This window comes from Penicillium griseofulvum (genome assembly GCF_001561935.1).
Source record: "Penicillium griseofulvum strain PG3 chromosome Unknown contig_80, whole genome shotgun sequence".
Taxonomy (NCBI): Eukaryota; Fungi; Ascomycota; class Eurotiomycetes; order Eurotiales; family Aspergillaceae; genus Penicillium; species Penicillium griseofulvum.
The window spans coordinates 5498056-5513962 of NW_024467471.1; the positions used below are offsets into that span (position 1 = coordinate 5498056).

General features: G+C 49.0%; 5 protein-coding genes across 5 annotated transcripts; 1 reads left to right on the forward strand and 4 right to left on the reverse strand.

Annotated features, from left to right (window-relative positions):
- Positions 1-370: 370 nt before the first annotated feature.
- On the reverse strand, positions 371-2444 carry PGRI_029590 (uncharacterized protein; the record flags this gene model as incomplete). The annotated part of the gene is made up of 2 exons (XM_040790672.1): positions 371-1798; positions 1866-2444. 2 exons carry the CDS (start codon positions 2442-2444, stop codon positions 371-373), a joined length of 2007 nt encoding a protein of 668 aa, XP_040647625.1.
- Positions 2445-3192: 748 nt separating this feature from the next.
- On the reverse strand, positions 3193-4227 carry PGRI_029600 (dual specificity protein phosphatase family protein; the record flags this gene model as incomplete). The annotated part of the gene is made up of 1 exon (XM_040790673.1): positions 3193-4227. The coding sequence occupies one exon, from the start codon at positions 4225-4227 to the stop codon at positions 3193-3195; it is 1035 nt and encodes a 344-aa protein (XP_040647626.1).
- A 1146-nt stretch (positions 4228-5373) lies between these two features.
- On the forward strand, positions 5374-7113 carry PGRI_029610 (alpha/beta hydrolase; the record flags this gene model as incomplete). Its single annotated transcript, XM_040790674.1, has 1 exon — positions 5374-7113. The coding sequence occupies one exon, from the start codon at positions 5374-5376 to the stop codon at positions 7111-7113; it is 1740 nt and encodes a 579-aa protein (XP_040647627.1).
- Positions 7114-7880: 767 nt separating this feature from the next.
- On the reverse strand, positions 7881-10607 carry PGRI_029620 (putative cell wall proline rich protein; the record flags this gene model as incomplete). Its single annotated transcript, XM_040790675.1, has 1 exon — positions 7881-10607. The coding sequence occupies one exon, from the start codon at positions 10605-10607 to the stop codon at positions 7881-7883; it is 2727 nt and encodes a 908-aa protein (XP_040647628.1).
- Positions 10608-12284: 1677 nt separating this feature from the next.
- On the reverse strand, positions 12285-15820 carry PGRI_029630 (Drug/metabolite transporter; the record flags this gene model as incomplete). The annotated part of the gene is made up of 5 exons (XM_040790676.1): positions 12285-12544; positions 12600-13351; positions 13444-13827; positions 14721-15228; positions 15286-15820. The coding sequence occupies 5 exons, from the start codon at positions 15818-15820 to the stop codon at positions 12285-12287; spliced, it is 2439 nt and encodes an 812-aa protein (XP_040647629.1).
- Between the last annotated feature and the right edge of the window lie 87 nt (positions 15821-15907).

The following is a 15907-nucleotide window of genomic DNA, read 5'->3' on the forward strand; positions in this document are numbered from 1 at the left end:
TTCCTAACGTCAAGTTTCGCTGTCGGCGAGGGGTAAACGAATGTAATGGCAGAGACCGGACGTATAAAATTTTCCAACAAATCTACCCTCGTATTTCAGACAGACGTTGGCCCTGCGCACGAGTGTTGGTTTGTGATGTATCTTTAATCAAAGTGAGATCGCGTCCTTGACGCGGCATTTTCGCGTTCGATGCACGGACCAATTTTAGATTAGACAGCCCCTGGAACTACTTGAACTTGAACATCATTGAAAACTTGTCATATTTGAGTATAATCGTACAAATAGATCATTCGTGAAGTTTGCTATGAAGAAGATTGTCTCATATCCTTGAATCCTTCATGTTTCCTCAATATTGCTTGTTTGTATCCCACTACTGCGGAGAGGAACAGCCATCCATCGGCACCAGCACCACATCATCCATGGAGACCTCAGTGATGGAGCTGATATCAGTGGAGCTTTGCTGCTCATCGGGCTGCTCATCCTCGTGTTGCTCGGGCTCGCTTTCTTCGGGCATCATAGTAGGCTCATAGCAGATAAATTCTTCCATGAGGCGGTCAATGTCCCCCAGTGTCATTCCAAGGAACTCCTCGGGGAAGAAGTCCGAAGACATGGTTTGTCCAGCTGGCTGGGTTTGTTCGACTGGCTGGGTCAGGGGAAGCTGTTGACGGTTACTGTGGCTGCGAGTGATTCCAACACCGGCGCCGTAGACCTGGAGTTCTGGCTGGTCGTTGTACCGACGGCGCTGAGCCTCTGCTTCAGCCTCTACCTTTTCAAGGCGGGCCTCTTGTATTCTTCTTTGATACCTGATGTGACTCGCGGAGTGACTGGGACCTACCGAAGGCCAGTACTCGGCGAGGACTCTGCTGAAAGGTCTGGCAGGTTTCTGGGAAATGGACTGGGCATCACTCGCATTCCGTGGTTTCTTAGATGGTGTTTCTTGTGGCGATTCTGGTGGAGATGACTCTGTTATGCTGTTGACTTGTTTTAGAGGGGTTAATCCTTGAGGTCTGACACCGGTTTTCTCGTACTGTTCGATCTTCGCTGCTTTCTGTGAACCGACATTCACTTTGATCATTCCACCGAGTCGGGGCTTTGTAACGTCCCACGACAAGTCCGGTTTCCGTTCATAATACTTGTCCCAGTTAATGATGGGATCCGGGTCAGTGCTGCGTCGAACTAAATCGTTTGGATTCATTGTGCCGTGCAGACCAATGTTTTGAATGAATTCACTCTTGGCGTCACTGACTGGGTCCGAAATGGGATTGGTTGCGGTCCCCATCTCATCAGCAGGCGGAGTGAATCTCAGGTCGTCTTTCCATTCAAACTTGTCGGGTTCTTGTGAGTTTCCCTCAGATTCTCGCATCACCACCAGGCTGTCTCCCCATTCGCCAGCATATCTTCGAGGTAGTCCGTGCTGGTGCAGGTACTGTCTAGCTTTCAGGACATCGTGTGCTTGACACATCAAGAGGTCCGTGTACTTGGTGAGCACCAGCTTCCGATTCGTCTCTCGGGTGATCCTTTTCAGTACCAGTTGAGGTGGCGGCTGGAAGAGCTTCAAGTCGCTGTTATCGATTCTCGTGAGTGCTTTGCGCTGTTTACGCCGCATTTCTTCAAGTCTTTTGTTCTCCCGTTCGATATGTTTGTTGCGAATGCTTATCAGAAATTGGAGCTGCAGTCGCTCTTGTGGCCCGAGGCCAAGGAGCTCGCAAACTCGTCTCCAACTGTGGTATCTCATTGTGTTTTCGATAATCTCAACTCGCATGGCTGGGTGCAGATCCTCCCATTTGGGGTTAGGCATCTTAAGCGACGACTCACATCAGACTTGTTCAATTCTACTGACATAGCTGGAGTCATAATATACTTACCGCATCAAGGAGCACCTGAGTCGCATCTGGAAGTGACTCGTCGTCACTATTCTGAGAGGTAGCCATACCCTCGGAACTCGGAGCGGCACCCGTACGAGTCTTGCGCGCCATTTTGACGTTCCGCGCATAGACCGGATTGTCCATGTTGTTACTAGCGAGGTGGTTTTCGAGCTGGTCCATAGGAATTCCTTCAATCTCAGGCTTGGACGATGAAATGGTTGACGACGACAACGACGACGACGACAACTCATTGCGGGAATCGAATGCGAAATCTTTAATTTGTATGTTCTGTTGGCTGTTTTCGACGCCAGCATTCTGCGCGGAGGTGGTGGAGTCACGACCTGGATGTGGTCTGCTCAAACTGGGAAATGCAGCTGGTGGCAGATTAGGGTTGAATGGCACAGTGTTTGGCCTGTACCGCTTCTGTGGGCGTGGCCTTCCTGATTCCCCAAGCTCCACGGAGTCATCAAAGAAGCCATCTTGTCCATGGCGCCGCGAGATTCGCGATGGTGTCTCGTCGTCGTCATCGCCGTATCGCACTGGCGCGCGGATGCTGTCACGCAGTTTCATACTGCTCATTTTGGCGGCGCGTCGAGGTGGAGCGTGAGGTGTGGGACGAGGGGTGATGCGATTACTGATTGATGTGGGTGTATCGATGGTAGCTACGTGTAAAGGTCAATGGGAAGCATGCGCTTCATCAAAAAGGGGAGATGGGGGATGATGGGGGGGTGGTCGCGAGATAGAATGGTTGTCGCGCAAACTGAAAGGAGAGAAGAGATGGGAAGAGGGGAATGGGTTTGAAATTGCGCAAAGTCAGCGCAAGACTCGAGCTCTCAGATTTAAAAGGAAAACAAAAGGCAGGGGCAAATTGAGTCGAAGGTCGAGAAGGTGGGCAAACGTTGGTTTAAATGGTTTGCAGGCATCGACCAACTTATGCGCGTCTCGAGACTTGCCAGATCCTGATATTGACCCCATAGTTGATTTCCTACGCAAGATGCAAACACACACTATCTTCGAACCTTCCCATGTTTATGATCTTACGGATATAAAGATATAAGGGTCTAATCACTGGTAGAAGGCTTGGATATCTGGAAGATAGCATCAATGAGCAACTGTAGCTGGGTATTTGCATCCAAGAACCATAAAGCATTAAAGCAGACAGATAAAGCAAACATAAAAGAAGAGCAGACGACCACCATATTCTACACGTTGTAAAGATTCCCTCCGTTTTATTTCCTTGTCAACCAACATATTCATCTCTCCCCCCATCCCCATAGCCATTCACAATTCAATCAAAGATACTCGCAACACACCAATTCCGTTTCCTCTAGACCACACGGCCTTGGAAGGGAGCATTAGGCTTTCGCTCATAGAAAGGGTCATCATCTCCATCCATATCCATTTCACCATCCCCGATGGCAAGATCATCATCTCTATGATCTTGAAAACTTCGCTTCTTCGTAAGAATTGGTGGTACCGATGGAGGCGCAAGAGTCGAGGCCCCACGAACAACAGTCACATTCTGTTTAGCACGCTCAACATCACGCTTGGCAGAAAGAATGGAATCAAAAGCGACGAGGACGCATTTCATATTGTCCTCTATTGAGGCACAGAAGCGACGTTGCTGAACCATGTGTGTAGCCTCAGCAGACTGAACATTAAGCATGACCATGATATAGGCAATGACGACTCCAGCGGAGCGTTCATTCCCAGATTCGCAGAAGACGAGAACCTTCCGTTTCTGCTGTTGACCGTCTATCATCATTCCATCATTTTGTATATCCAGACCAGCAAGGTGATCATTGATGCGGCGGATAGCACGTGGGAATGCAGAACTGAGTTCTTGAATATCAAGGACATCAATCGAGTCTGCCATAATACCAACCTCCGCCGCAGCCTTATCGCCAGACACGAGGCGAGCCTGGGCCGAGTGCCGACTGCGAATAGCGAGAAGTAGAGTGAAACCTTGGCTACGGATGTAATCGCTATCACGTAGACATGACGAAGGGCCAAGAGATAAGAATGGGAAGACGGACTGGGCTTGGCGACGCATATCGTAGTTCCATTGGGAAGGGCTGAAACGGCGTGTGAACCCGCCCAGATCGACATGATCGAAAAATCCTGGGCAAACAAAGTCTCCCTCTGCAAATTGATGGGAGTGACGGTCGAAGACCTTCCTGTCGACGATTACAGTGTCATCGTTGCCGGTACCTGCCAACCCAAAATAGGTTGTCATAAGAGATCCATCTATCAGCGCGGGGGTTGGATATCGTGGTGTAGCCGTGTAATCTTGGGTGCGAACATAATGAGACTGCTCGTCGTGAGACATGGGCACTTCTCTCTGTGAATTGCCGTTGAACATTGTGTCTTGCAAGCTATGGCCTGTCTGGTGGCTCTGGTATACCAAGTATTGAATATTGATGGGCTGACTTGTTGGCGAGATCAAATCATTAAATATGTCATGAATCCAAGCAGAGTGGATGCATGAATTCAATTATCAAGGTCACTGAAAGTGCGAGACCAAGTTCCATATAGTGGAGATGTAGGAAATGTGTCAAGTTGAATCACCATATAATTCTTCTCTGGAAGACCATTTGAAGTATAATAACAATATTCCAACAGTCAATGGGTTCAAAGACCTGAATTATTCAAGGTTGAAACATCCAACTTGTATGAGGGGAGGCTGCACGCGGCTCATCGGGGATTAGGTAAGACGTTCCAAGATTCCACCTGGGCAAGGTTCCACCCGCAACGGGTGTTCCTGAACTTCTTTGATCTCTTGGCTTTTCAATTTTGATACTTCCTTTGTATAAATTCATAAAACATGAACAGAAAACCATTATTGAATGGTTTTGTATCTGGTCATCATTGGATAAAGACATGACAACGCTCGCCAATGATCTTTCCGCCAATTTGCATTATACAAAACGCTACGAATTTGACAGCTAGAATATCGTTCTATTGAATAGGGTAATTCATATTTTATCTTGACTCCTATAAAGGTCATCCTGGTCACGCTTCAAGCTGTCGATGTCTATACCAGCCCTAGAAACCTTCTGGACTTAAGACAACGTCGTTGGCGGAACTGAGTTAACCCGTGTTACATTGGGTTGATTGTGCACAAGCTATTCTTTGGACGCGTTTGGAGCATTAAGTGTAGAAATATAGTACTTAGATGTTGCGCTACAATATGTATAGGCCAAAAAATAACGGGGTCATCTCTAATGTCTTTCCTAGATATATATAGCCAACGCATCCATACCCGCTCACGCTTGAAAAATGTGGTCACCTTTGCGCCTACTTCACTCATTAGAAATCACTTATAACAGGATAGTGGCCTTGTGTTAGTATAAACAGAAGCCTGACCAAGGCCAAACTGTCAGGAAAAACAAGCTAATCCGTAACCGAGCTCCGAGTTCCGAGTACCCCTCCGCGTTAATATAAGCAGAGAAGACTTTCAAAGACTTTCTCACTCAATTAGATACTCAACGGTCAAAACAAGTCAATCATGGAAGAAAAGCTTCTGCCGGGGGCTGTTACCAGCAAGCAGGAGAGGCCATATCCACGCCTTAAGAAATGGACCCTCTCATCAATATCGACACTCATCGCATTACTCGTTCTCAGCAATCGCTACAACCTATATCCCATATCATATCCCAATTGCAGCCCAAAGCCCTTCAAATACACCGGCGAGCATATAACATGGGAACCATGCGGCGACCTACACGACCGACCACTCGAATGTAGCAGCATCGAAGTTCCCATAGACCAATTTGCAGAGAAATCAAACACAACCAGTTCCAGTGGTTTCACAATCCCACTCATCCGCCTACGCAGCGAAAACGCAACACAAAACCTCCTCCTAAACCCCGGCGGCCCAGGAGCCAGCGGCTTCGAATTCCTATACCGCCGGGGTGACCAGCTCAGGACCATCCTAGGCTCAGGTTTCCACTTGCTAACATTCGATCCACGCGGCATAAACAGCTCAACACCGACAGCATCCTGCTACCCAGACGCCAAGACACGACAAGAACAGTCACATGTTCGAGCGCGCGATGCCGCATCCGATAGCCCCGAGATCTATGCATGGGCGCGTAACTTTGCCAAAGCATGTCCGGAGACGATGGGCGAGTACGCGCCGTACATCAACTCCCCTCAGACTGCAGCGGATATGAATAGTATCCTCGATGCGGTGGGACAGGAAGATATGATATATTGGGGATTCAGTTACGGGACTCTTCTGGGACAGACCTATGCGGGATTATTCCCGGAACGCTCGAAACGGGTGATTATCGATGGAGTCGTGGACCAATTCGCGTGGTACGAGGGCGTTGGCGAATCCGATGAATTCATCGACACGGATAAAGTGTTGGACGGGTTCTTCGACGAATGCATAAAAGCAGATGCTAGATGTGCGCTTGGGTCGCTGGCAACGTCGAAAGAAGAGCTGCGCGAAGTAGTCTTCTCATTCATGGATACGCTGCGTAATAACCCGCTCGACGTATACATCAACAACACCGTCTATGGAATCTTAACCTGCGAGAAAGTCTGGTACAACGGTGTTTTTGCGGCATTATACAGGCCTCCACTATGGTCGACTCTTGCGGAGAATCTTTACAATTTGATCCGAGGAAATGCAACACCCGCCTTCCTGGCTTATAACACTGACCATGGACTGGATGATGAGTCTAATGAATTCGTCACGCTGAACGATGGCCGAACTGGACCGGCGCACTGGCCGCAGGGACAAGACGAACTACTAGCACAAATCACACCATGGTTGAACCAGAGTCTGTTCAGCGCTTCGTTTCTCACATCATACTACCAGAAACAGCAGTGGACGGTACCTAGGACACATCCGTATGTTCCGAGGCGAGACGTGGAGACCGCACATCCGCTGTTGATCCTATCGACTACCTACGACCCTGTGTGTCCGCTTGTCTCGGCGCGCGTGGCTAATGAGGCTTTTGCTGGATCTCGGATTGTGGAGGTTGAGGGGTATGGGCATTGTTCTGTGGCTGTGGCTTCAGTTTGTGCTGCGAAGCATGTGCGGGCATTCTTGTATGAAGGGAAGCTTCCTGATGGATACACGCGGTGTAAGGTTGATTCTGCTTATTTTGGTAAGCCCGATGAGAATGGGCGAGTGGCTGCGAAGGCAGACTTTGAGGACCGGGAGGATCAGAAGATCCATCTTGCGCAATTGGAACTCATGGCGGGATGGGAGTTTGCGAAGCCGGTCTTTTATTGATTTTGCGTTTGGGGATGACCTTTGTCTTGAGTCATAAAAGGATGATGATATAACAGGAGTGCTCAGAATGGAGTAAGTCTATGTAAAAGCTTGGTCTGCGGTTATTCACTATTTCTTCTTAAAAGGCATAGACCCTAGAACCTTAAGAAACCTACGAAATCAACACGTATCTTACAAGGACTAATACGCAATTTTGGAGAGTGGCTTCATTATCCGCTATTTGTGTAATCGGACAGACAAATTCTTGACAAAGGCCACACCACCTGAGTAGTGTAGACACATAAGCCACATAGTAGATACACAGACCGCCATGTCCCAGATATGAAAAAGGGGGACCCAATGGATATTCCATTGGGGACGAAGGGTATTCCAGGCCAATAGCCTTGAGTAAAATCAAAACAAAAAGGTAAGGAAAAGGCCCACAGAAGAGCAATGACCGTAGAGAGAGTCAATAAATCCGTGCGTCACTCACACAGGAACATAAGGATTGACAAGAAAAAGGGGAGATCATACCCAAGACAGAAACGCCTCGAGATTAAAGAAATTCGTAATGAGCGTCTTGGTGGGACGCAGAAATAGAACCGATGGGAAAAAGAATCCACAGGAAAGCTGAACGGAACACAAATATGTACAAATCGGGTGAAGACGCCCACGCTGTTAAAGGGGAAAAAGCAGGGGGAGTAATGTGATGTCTCAAAATAATTGCCAGGATGTCGCTATGCCGAGGTTGCGCCGTAAATTGAAGTAAAAAATATCAAACCCAAAGCCTACGACTGCGGTCGTTCATTTGCTGGTGCCGTCTCATTGGATGGCTTTTCTTTGTCCTTAGGTCTCCAGAAGTGCATCATTCGGCTGAGACGGCGGCTCTTCTTCTTCGTTTTGTCCGATGCGTTGCTAGGGGGCTTCTCCTCCTGATTGAGCTTGCTCCGCTCAGAATGGGGACCACCGACCAGTTTGGAAAGGCTGGCTAGACTGGAGCGTTTGGAGGCGTTAGCCTGGCTGGTACGTCGGGTACCAGCAGCAGAGAAAGAAGCTGCGCGGTCGGTAGAAAGACGTCCACGGGGAAAGAAGGAAACCGCGGAGAAACGATTCAGAGTGTTGGTCATGGTCGATGCACTGCTGGTTAAAGATGGGACATCTTCAACTGATGCATAAGGATATTCCGCCGATGGCAGATGATGGTACGAGTGACTGGAAAAGTTCCGGTCAGTCATAGAGGACTCTGCAATTGACCGCGGAGCATCGGGAGACGGGAAAGACGAATCAGAAGGCGAAACCCCTGGTTGCAACGCAAATGGTGGAATAGTAGGCAACAGCTCAATGGGTGAGGTTGCTGGCCGTTTGTCGATAGCCATGAATCGAGGAGAAACGTCGGGGCTGGGAGGCCCAATCGTTTGATGCGTAGATTCTTCCGTCTTCAGAATTTCGACGGGGGTTCGAGGCTTGCTGCCGAAAGGATTGCTAGCAGTATGTACCTGCTCAAGTGCACTCTTTCCCACCGGCTGTTCTTGATTAACCTGTTTATCGCCTTGCTGAATGCCTAAGCCAGCATTCTGAGAGGAAATGCTACCCGCGGGGGCACGAGTCAGAGTATCACTACTGCCGGTGGTATCGTTGCTGTGGACAGATTTCACATCATCCTCGGACGACGAAAACACTGCGTTGTCGATCGATTGTACGTTCACGGGAATGCGCTCGCCCTTGGGTGACTGGGAAGCAGCCAGGAAAGCATCCTCTTCCTCTTCGTCAAACACATCGGGCGTTTCGACTGCCGAGGTCGGACCCAAACGGAAGGCACCGAGAGCAGAGCGGTCGAATGGTTGCATCGCTGGGGCGCTTTCTGTGCGCCGATGATAGCGCATCTCTGGGCCAACAAATTCACCCCGTCTTCCACCGCTGTACATCCGTTGAGTTGCAACCGAAAAGTTGTTGCTGGGCGCACCCTGCGTCACTGGTCGCATATCGGGAGTGTTGAAAGGACCAAGGGCAGCATCAAGGTCAATGATAGGGCTACTTAGTACATTATCGTGCGGGCCAACACCCTGCTCATAGAAACTTCTCGGTTTCCACGAGGTCTCTAGTGATTGTGCAGACAACAAGCCACTTTCGGTCTGACGATTATCTTGAACAGGCTCAAGGGCAGAAGGAGGCATCGAAGGATTGGTCGGAGTCCGGATGACAACGACATCGTCATTATCAAAATCAACATCCAAAACCGATCCGGTCCCTGAGTTGGTCCGAGTAAGAGCAGGTGGGCGATGCGCAGGGGCGCGAGGTACAGGCGGCTCCTCCTGTGTGTCAGACTTCGCATGGCGCTTACCCTTACCCTTGCTCTTGGTTCGAGTTAGAATGTGACCGGCCCAAGAGCGAACACGCTTCTGCTTCTTCTTTTTGGACTTGATATGTGATTTATTGTCAGACGAATGCTCCACCGCTTCATCGCCAGATGTATCGGAACCATCGTCTGAAAATGAAGGTCGGTAGTTGTCCGTCGACTGAGCATCATCAGGCAAGAGAGTAGAATCGAGATGCGGCGTCGATTTGCTTTTTCGGGAGCGAGAGTGCCCAGCGGCGGAGTGCGAACGTTTGATAGAGGATCCGGAGTCGTCATCTGTCTGCATGAAATCCATCACCAAAGAGGCATCGGCAGTCTTCGGCCGAGGTTTTGGGCTGTAGTGAGGTCTTGGCTTTACCCGATCCGAGAAAGTCGGCTTCTCCATTTGTTGCTGCGCCTTAATTGTGGTCGTACTATCCGAGGTGCCATGCGACACAACAGAGACTGGTCGCTCGACATTTGAGGTTTGGTTGAAGGACATTTCCGCTTGAATGGCGGCGGGAATGGGAGGCACGGGGGGTAATAGCGGAGATGCAGGGGGCGTAGGGCGTCCGAGGCTAGCAGCCGATTGAGAGAGTGGTCGCGAAGGAATATCAGATGCAGACTTGCGGTACGGGTCGGCAGGTGTAGTAGGCGCACTTCCAACCATAGAACTAGGGCCAAGTGCCTTAGTGATGACATTCAAATCGACACCCGAGATCGCAGCAGAACGCCGATGAGCATGATTTCGTCGTCCAGGAACCCTACCAACACCAGGCCCTGGAGGGGGAATAGGTTGATCTGCCATGGAAGCCGCCCGTCTGTGACCGGGTCCCAGTGTTTCCGGTGTTACCAAATGGTCGGTTCCGACAAACTCACTTGGTCGCCGACGGTGTCCGCCCGTGCGAGGATTCGACAAGGACGGTGCTGAGAGGTGTGGTGACTGCTGTTCTGATCCGGGATTGAAAGAGAATGAGGGTAACGCAGGCCGTCCCCGGCGTTCAGGGGTTTCCGATTGGGTGTTGGGGGTATCAGGGTCCCGTGCAGGAAAGACAAATGGTGGATTAGGCAATGGTGCGTGCATGTGCTGGCGGCGATCGTGGCTGGCGGAGAGGTTCGAGTTGTCGAAATGTGGCGGGAAGCCCGCCTGGGACTGCGGAGGAAGTGAAAGCGAAGCCATGACGGCTAATAGAAAATAACAGAAAGGATAAATGAATTTAGTGGAGTGACAAAAGCCCCGAAAAGGTCCAGGGCAAAGACCTCCAGACCGACTTCCCTTCAGCAAGAAAGCCTAGGAATCTGGAGGTCAAGATTAAGCACGGGTGGGGGTCATTGAATCTTCCGCGCCAGGCAGAAAGTGAAATCAAAAGTATCCAAGAGGTATGGAAAATGAATGGACGGCCACGACGAAGGCCAAAGAGGGTGAAGGTGGAAAAGTTGGTCGTAGAGAGAAAGAGAGAGAGAGAGGTAAAGAGAACAACAAATCCAGGAGGGGAAGAAGGGGGAGCTGAAATTACCATACACGGTATCACCCGTTGTCATCCGGACAAACCAATTACTTACATACAATTTTAACAAAATTATATGTTGTATATAGGAGTTACCTATTTCTATCTTAGGAATCCCTTTCTTTCCCCTGAAGGATTTGATATAATACTACAGATACAGACAGATTAAATGACACCTGTCAATTTGGAATGTGAACTTCACAAGTTTTCTATAAAGGACGTCATGACCTTTGCCACCATTTAAGCGTCCGGTAAAAAGTGGTTCACTGAATCCACTCGTATATCGTACAATATCTTTACAAAAGAAGGCACCTCTTTCCTGGGGTCATCAAAGTACCAATCAACAGGGAGTGACATCCGGAGAAAAAAGCGGGTATTGTCACTGCCAATCAGTTTGCCTGATCATCCAAATCTCGCTTGATTCGGTGGGTCCGGATAGTGCGCCACGCTGGGGGCTGCAAGTCAAGGGGATTATATCCATGTTAGGGAAGAGGTGTTCATTGCCGAGTCTCAAAAAAAATAAAAAAAATGAAACTTCTCAACTCTTGCCAAAGTTCAGATTTTTCTTATATACATGTATGTAGATGTGGATGCCGGGAGATTGTCAAACCTGAAACCGTACTTTGCACTCTCCATTGCTTGTCTTGGCTGCGGAGTCGGATCGGATATAAATAGTGGCGCGAGACATAGCGCCATTTGGCAGGGGATGAAAGTTGAAAAGACAAACGAACTTTTTCCCTGTGAAACATTATTTTCCCCCTAGCGTTCGGTGGATCGGTTTCTTTGTTTAAACCAATAACAATGAGGTCTTTGACGGAGTTCGGGGGGCAATTGCGTGGGGCCGATCAAATCCTTTGAATTTGGAAATGGTCTGCATATGCATCTGTACCACGTCTTTAAAAGTTGACTTAGTTCTCACCGTTCTCTATACTTTATAATTTACATGCTAAACTCCATAGTAGTTTGATTTATGAGGTACATAGTAGGTAGTAAATAATTATTAATGTGTACTTCGTAGTATAGTGGATCTGATTTGCGAACCATGCCAAGGCAAAAGGAAATTAACGTACAAATATTGGATGTATAGAGATAACACACGTATTAATCCACTATGCGGGATGCCGACGGTAAAAAAAAAATATCTGCCTAAAAGATCGGATATGCCCGTTGATGATATCATACAATCTTGTATAATAACCGAAAGAACCATGGACATAATTAGGGTCAACCTTGGATTTGGAGCCGGGGATTCCCCGAAATGAAATTTATACCTCAGAAACGCTGGACAATAATTCAAATGCTGTATGTGAAATCATCACCCGAAAAACAAAAAAAAAAAAAACATCCATCTATACATCACTGTCAGACTCGAGTTCATCATGTTCCAGATGCTTCTTCTGCTCCTCATTCATCTCTCTATATGTGCTGAAGCTCAGCATGAAAAAGGCCAGCATAATTAAAACACCTCCAATAATAGAGGACATGGAAAGCGAATCGCCGGTTCGGAACCAGTCCACCAGAGCGACCAGGAAGATGGTAAGGAGAGCAGCCACTGATGATAGGACAGGCGACGTGAGGGAAATGAGCACAAGGAAAGACCCCGAAAATGCTATATTGATGTTAGCCTCTGTGTATGTGTTTTCAACCGCTGATCTGGTACTTACTAGCATTGGCACCGACGGAGATCATCAACATCCATGCTGCCTCACCAGTAGGCCATTCAAATGTCTCCCATCCCGTCCAGTGTAAAAATGGCAATGGGATCCATAGTACTAACAGAGTGAAAACTCCAATTAGACTGCCAAAAGTATTGGCAAAGATCGTGCCCCGGCCAGGACTGGTACCATCCGGAGGACAGGCAAAGCGTTTGTAGAGTACCTCGTAAAGCCCATAGAGGATACTCCCAATGCCGATAACGACGTTTCCGAGGAACCTGTTCTGCGCCACATGGTCATCCGAGGCCTCGCCTCCTTTCGAGGGCTTCTTATCCGGCCGGTCCCCATAGGCAACGACCATAACACCGATGGTAGCCACAGCCACGGAAAACACCTTGTCGAACCGCAGCTTCTCGTTCAGAAGCGGAATGGAAAAAGCATACGCGAAGAAGGCCGAGCAGTTGTAGATTGCCGTGAGGTCGCTGGCAGTGGTCATGTTGACTGCCACGTACCATGATCCTCCCGCGACTGTGAGAGCAGTAGTCACAAAGGCGGTGGTCTTCAGCATATAGGGGACAGGGGATCGATTGGAGGCGCGAGCGCTCAGATGTACTTCCCGGGATTCTACCATCTGTGCAGTGCTGCGAATGAGAGAGACGTGGCGCCGCCAGAAAGCATCCCATGAGAGTTTCCGTTTCTGTAACCGAAGGATACCTAGCTGGACCAGCCAGAGCAAGGACCATGACCCATGGGTCATATAACTGCATAGGGAAAGAATAAATAGTCAGCGTTTACATTCCGGAAAATGGGATTCGCATGGGCTTGTCGCTGGCATCTTTGGGTCCGGACTTACAGCATGCAATACGGCTTCTTCCAGTGAAGCTCATTTTGAATGTATGAAGCGGTCTCCGTTTGGACCACGAAGCTAATCAAACTGAGCAGGAGAAATCCAGATGCAACCATGTACTTCTTGCGGGTTGCTTGGGCAGCGTCGTGTTCCGGACTTTTACTCCGGATTGTCGGCCGTCTGGTTTCATGCAGCATGGGCCGGCCTTCTGCATCGCGGTTACCGAGGCTGGAGCGTGACCGGCGATGGTGTTCATCTAGAAGGGGTTGTTGCGAGCGGCCGTCTGTTGGTCGGTGTAATGGGGGGCGATTGACAACCATCTCTTCGTCAGAGTCGAAGTCGTAGACTGCGTCCGGGGTAGAGGTCACCCGCGGCTCTGAAAGCTCAAAGCTATCGGAAGCCACAACGTCGATTGCGAGGGAAGGTGCTAGTCGGCTTAACTACCTCGACATGAATACCGCCGTCAGGGGTGTTCTTGTCCGATTTACTGCGCTTGCGGCGAACGATAAGGGATAATGAACCGATACGTCCACGGGCGAATTGTTCAAAGGCCTCTTATCCAGGTGATGCATAAAACGTGGCTATAGTTTATCCCCCCAAAAGGTTACCCATGAAGCCTATTTCCACGTGTTCAATATTTCGTACACTGTGTTCACAGGATACATGCACGGGAATAGTTGTAGCTCGAATGGTAGGTTCAGCACACTGAGTACCAATTATTTCGGAAGGGAATTAAAGCAAAGGATTTATCAAATAGAAACCCCCGTGTTGAAAATGATCAGAAAATCAAATGAGGCGTAGTAAAATGACCGCCTTCAGGTGTGTCGTCACATCCACTTCAAGTTGTTACCTAAAAGCGGGACCCCTGTGATTATAACACGTGACCTCATCTGGTGCTATTCCATATTTAGTTTAGCGCGGAATGTATATCGTTTGTGGTTTTCCAAGCTTGGAAGGTCCGTTCTCAAAGGATTCGGGGTCCTACCGCCCCAGCCTAGCCAGCCCTAGTTAGCCTCTGTGAAAGGCCCCTAGCATATGTTGTATGTTGTAGTGGAAAAGGCTAGTAAAAGGTCAAGATGGATATGTTATAATTCCTGTGTCCATAATATCGATATCTATTGCCCTAGTACGATCTGGTCTTGCTCTAATTGCTCTCTTCAAACAACTATAGAAATTATGGCCGTGGTGCATGGCCTTAAAATTCCTCGAATTGTCATGGGGCTGACTATCAAACATTCGTGTGCGATGGATGATCAATCATATGGACACATGCATTACCTTACTCCTTAGGCCCGAACACCGCCTTCTGAGTATCATAAGTATATTCCAGATCCAAATGCCAGTAATTAGGAGAGTTGGATTTGGCAACCAGCCAAGCCTGGTCCAAAGCCTGCACGACCTCTTCCGGGAGCGGGCCCTTCTGGAGATCAGCAAGGTTAGTCTCAAGCTGTGCGAAGCTGCTGACTCCAACTAAGACTCCATCACGACCACCATTGTCCATTCTGAGAGCAGAGTGATGGCGGACCCAGCGCAGAGCTGTCTCCAGCATTGTGAGACCATGTTTCTCTACGACAGGTTCAATGATACTCAGAGCTTCGAAGGTAGCATCTCTGAAGTAACGCTTGCGGTAGTTGGCTCCAGTAGAGCTCGAGTCGCTGTATCTGCCTTCCGCGGGGATATCTTTCGACTTGTATTTTCCGGAGAAAAGACCACCCGCCAACGGGTTGTAGATGACGATGTCGAGACCATACCGGTGGCAGGCGGGAACGAGCTCAGTCTCAATGTTACGTGCTATTAATCGTGTTAATCGAGTTGGAAAACCTATAAAAGGAAAAAGGTATCACCTACTGATTGCGTTATACATGGCTTGGTAAATAGTGGGACGGACCCATCCCCTCTCAGCGCAAAGGACGCAGATCTCAGCCACTTCGAAGGCTGTAAAGTTGCTCAGACCGAGCTGTACAAACTTGCCCTCCTTGTGCAACTGGTTAACAGCCTCAAGAGTTTCAGCAAATGGAGTGGCGCGATCTGCTGCATGCAGGTAGAAGATATCGACTGTATCGGTCTGCAATTCCTTCAGAGAGAGCTCGAGTTTCTCACGAACGACCTCCGGCTTGTGGAAGCCGGGCTTGCTCGGGTACCATTTTGTGGCCAGAGTCAATCCACGCGACTTCCAATTCGCCTTGGCTGTGAATGCTTCCTGCTCTCCGTCAATGTAGACACGGGCGGTATCAACTTCATTGAATCCTTGCTGTTGGAAGTAGTCAAGGCATTTATTGTACTCATCCAGTGAGGTGATCCGAGCACCTTTGGCCTCATTTGGGCCAAAGGTCATCAATCCGAGAATCACTCTCGGCTGGGGGTTCTGTGCGATCAGAGGCATGATGAGAATTGAAATTTGTTCGTTTCTGAGATGTGTTGTGAGGTGAGATGGCGTGCGAGGATGGAGGGGGTGGGGTGGAGTCTCTTA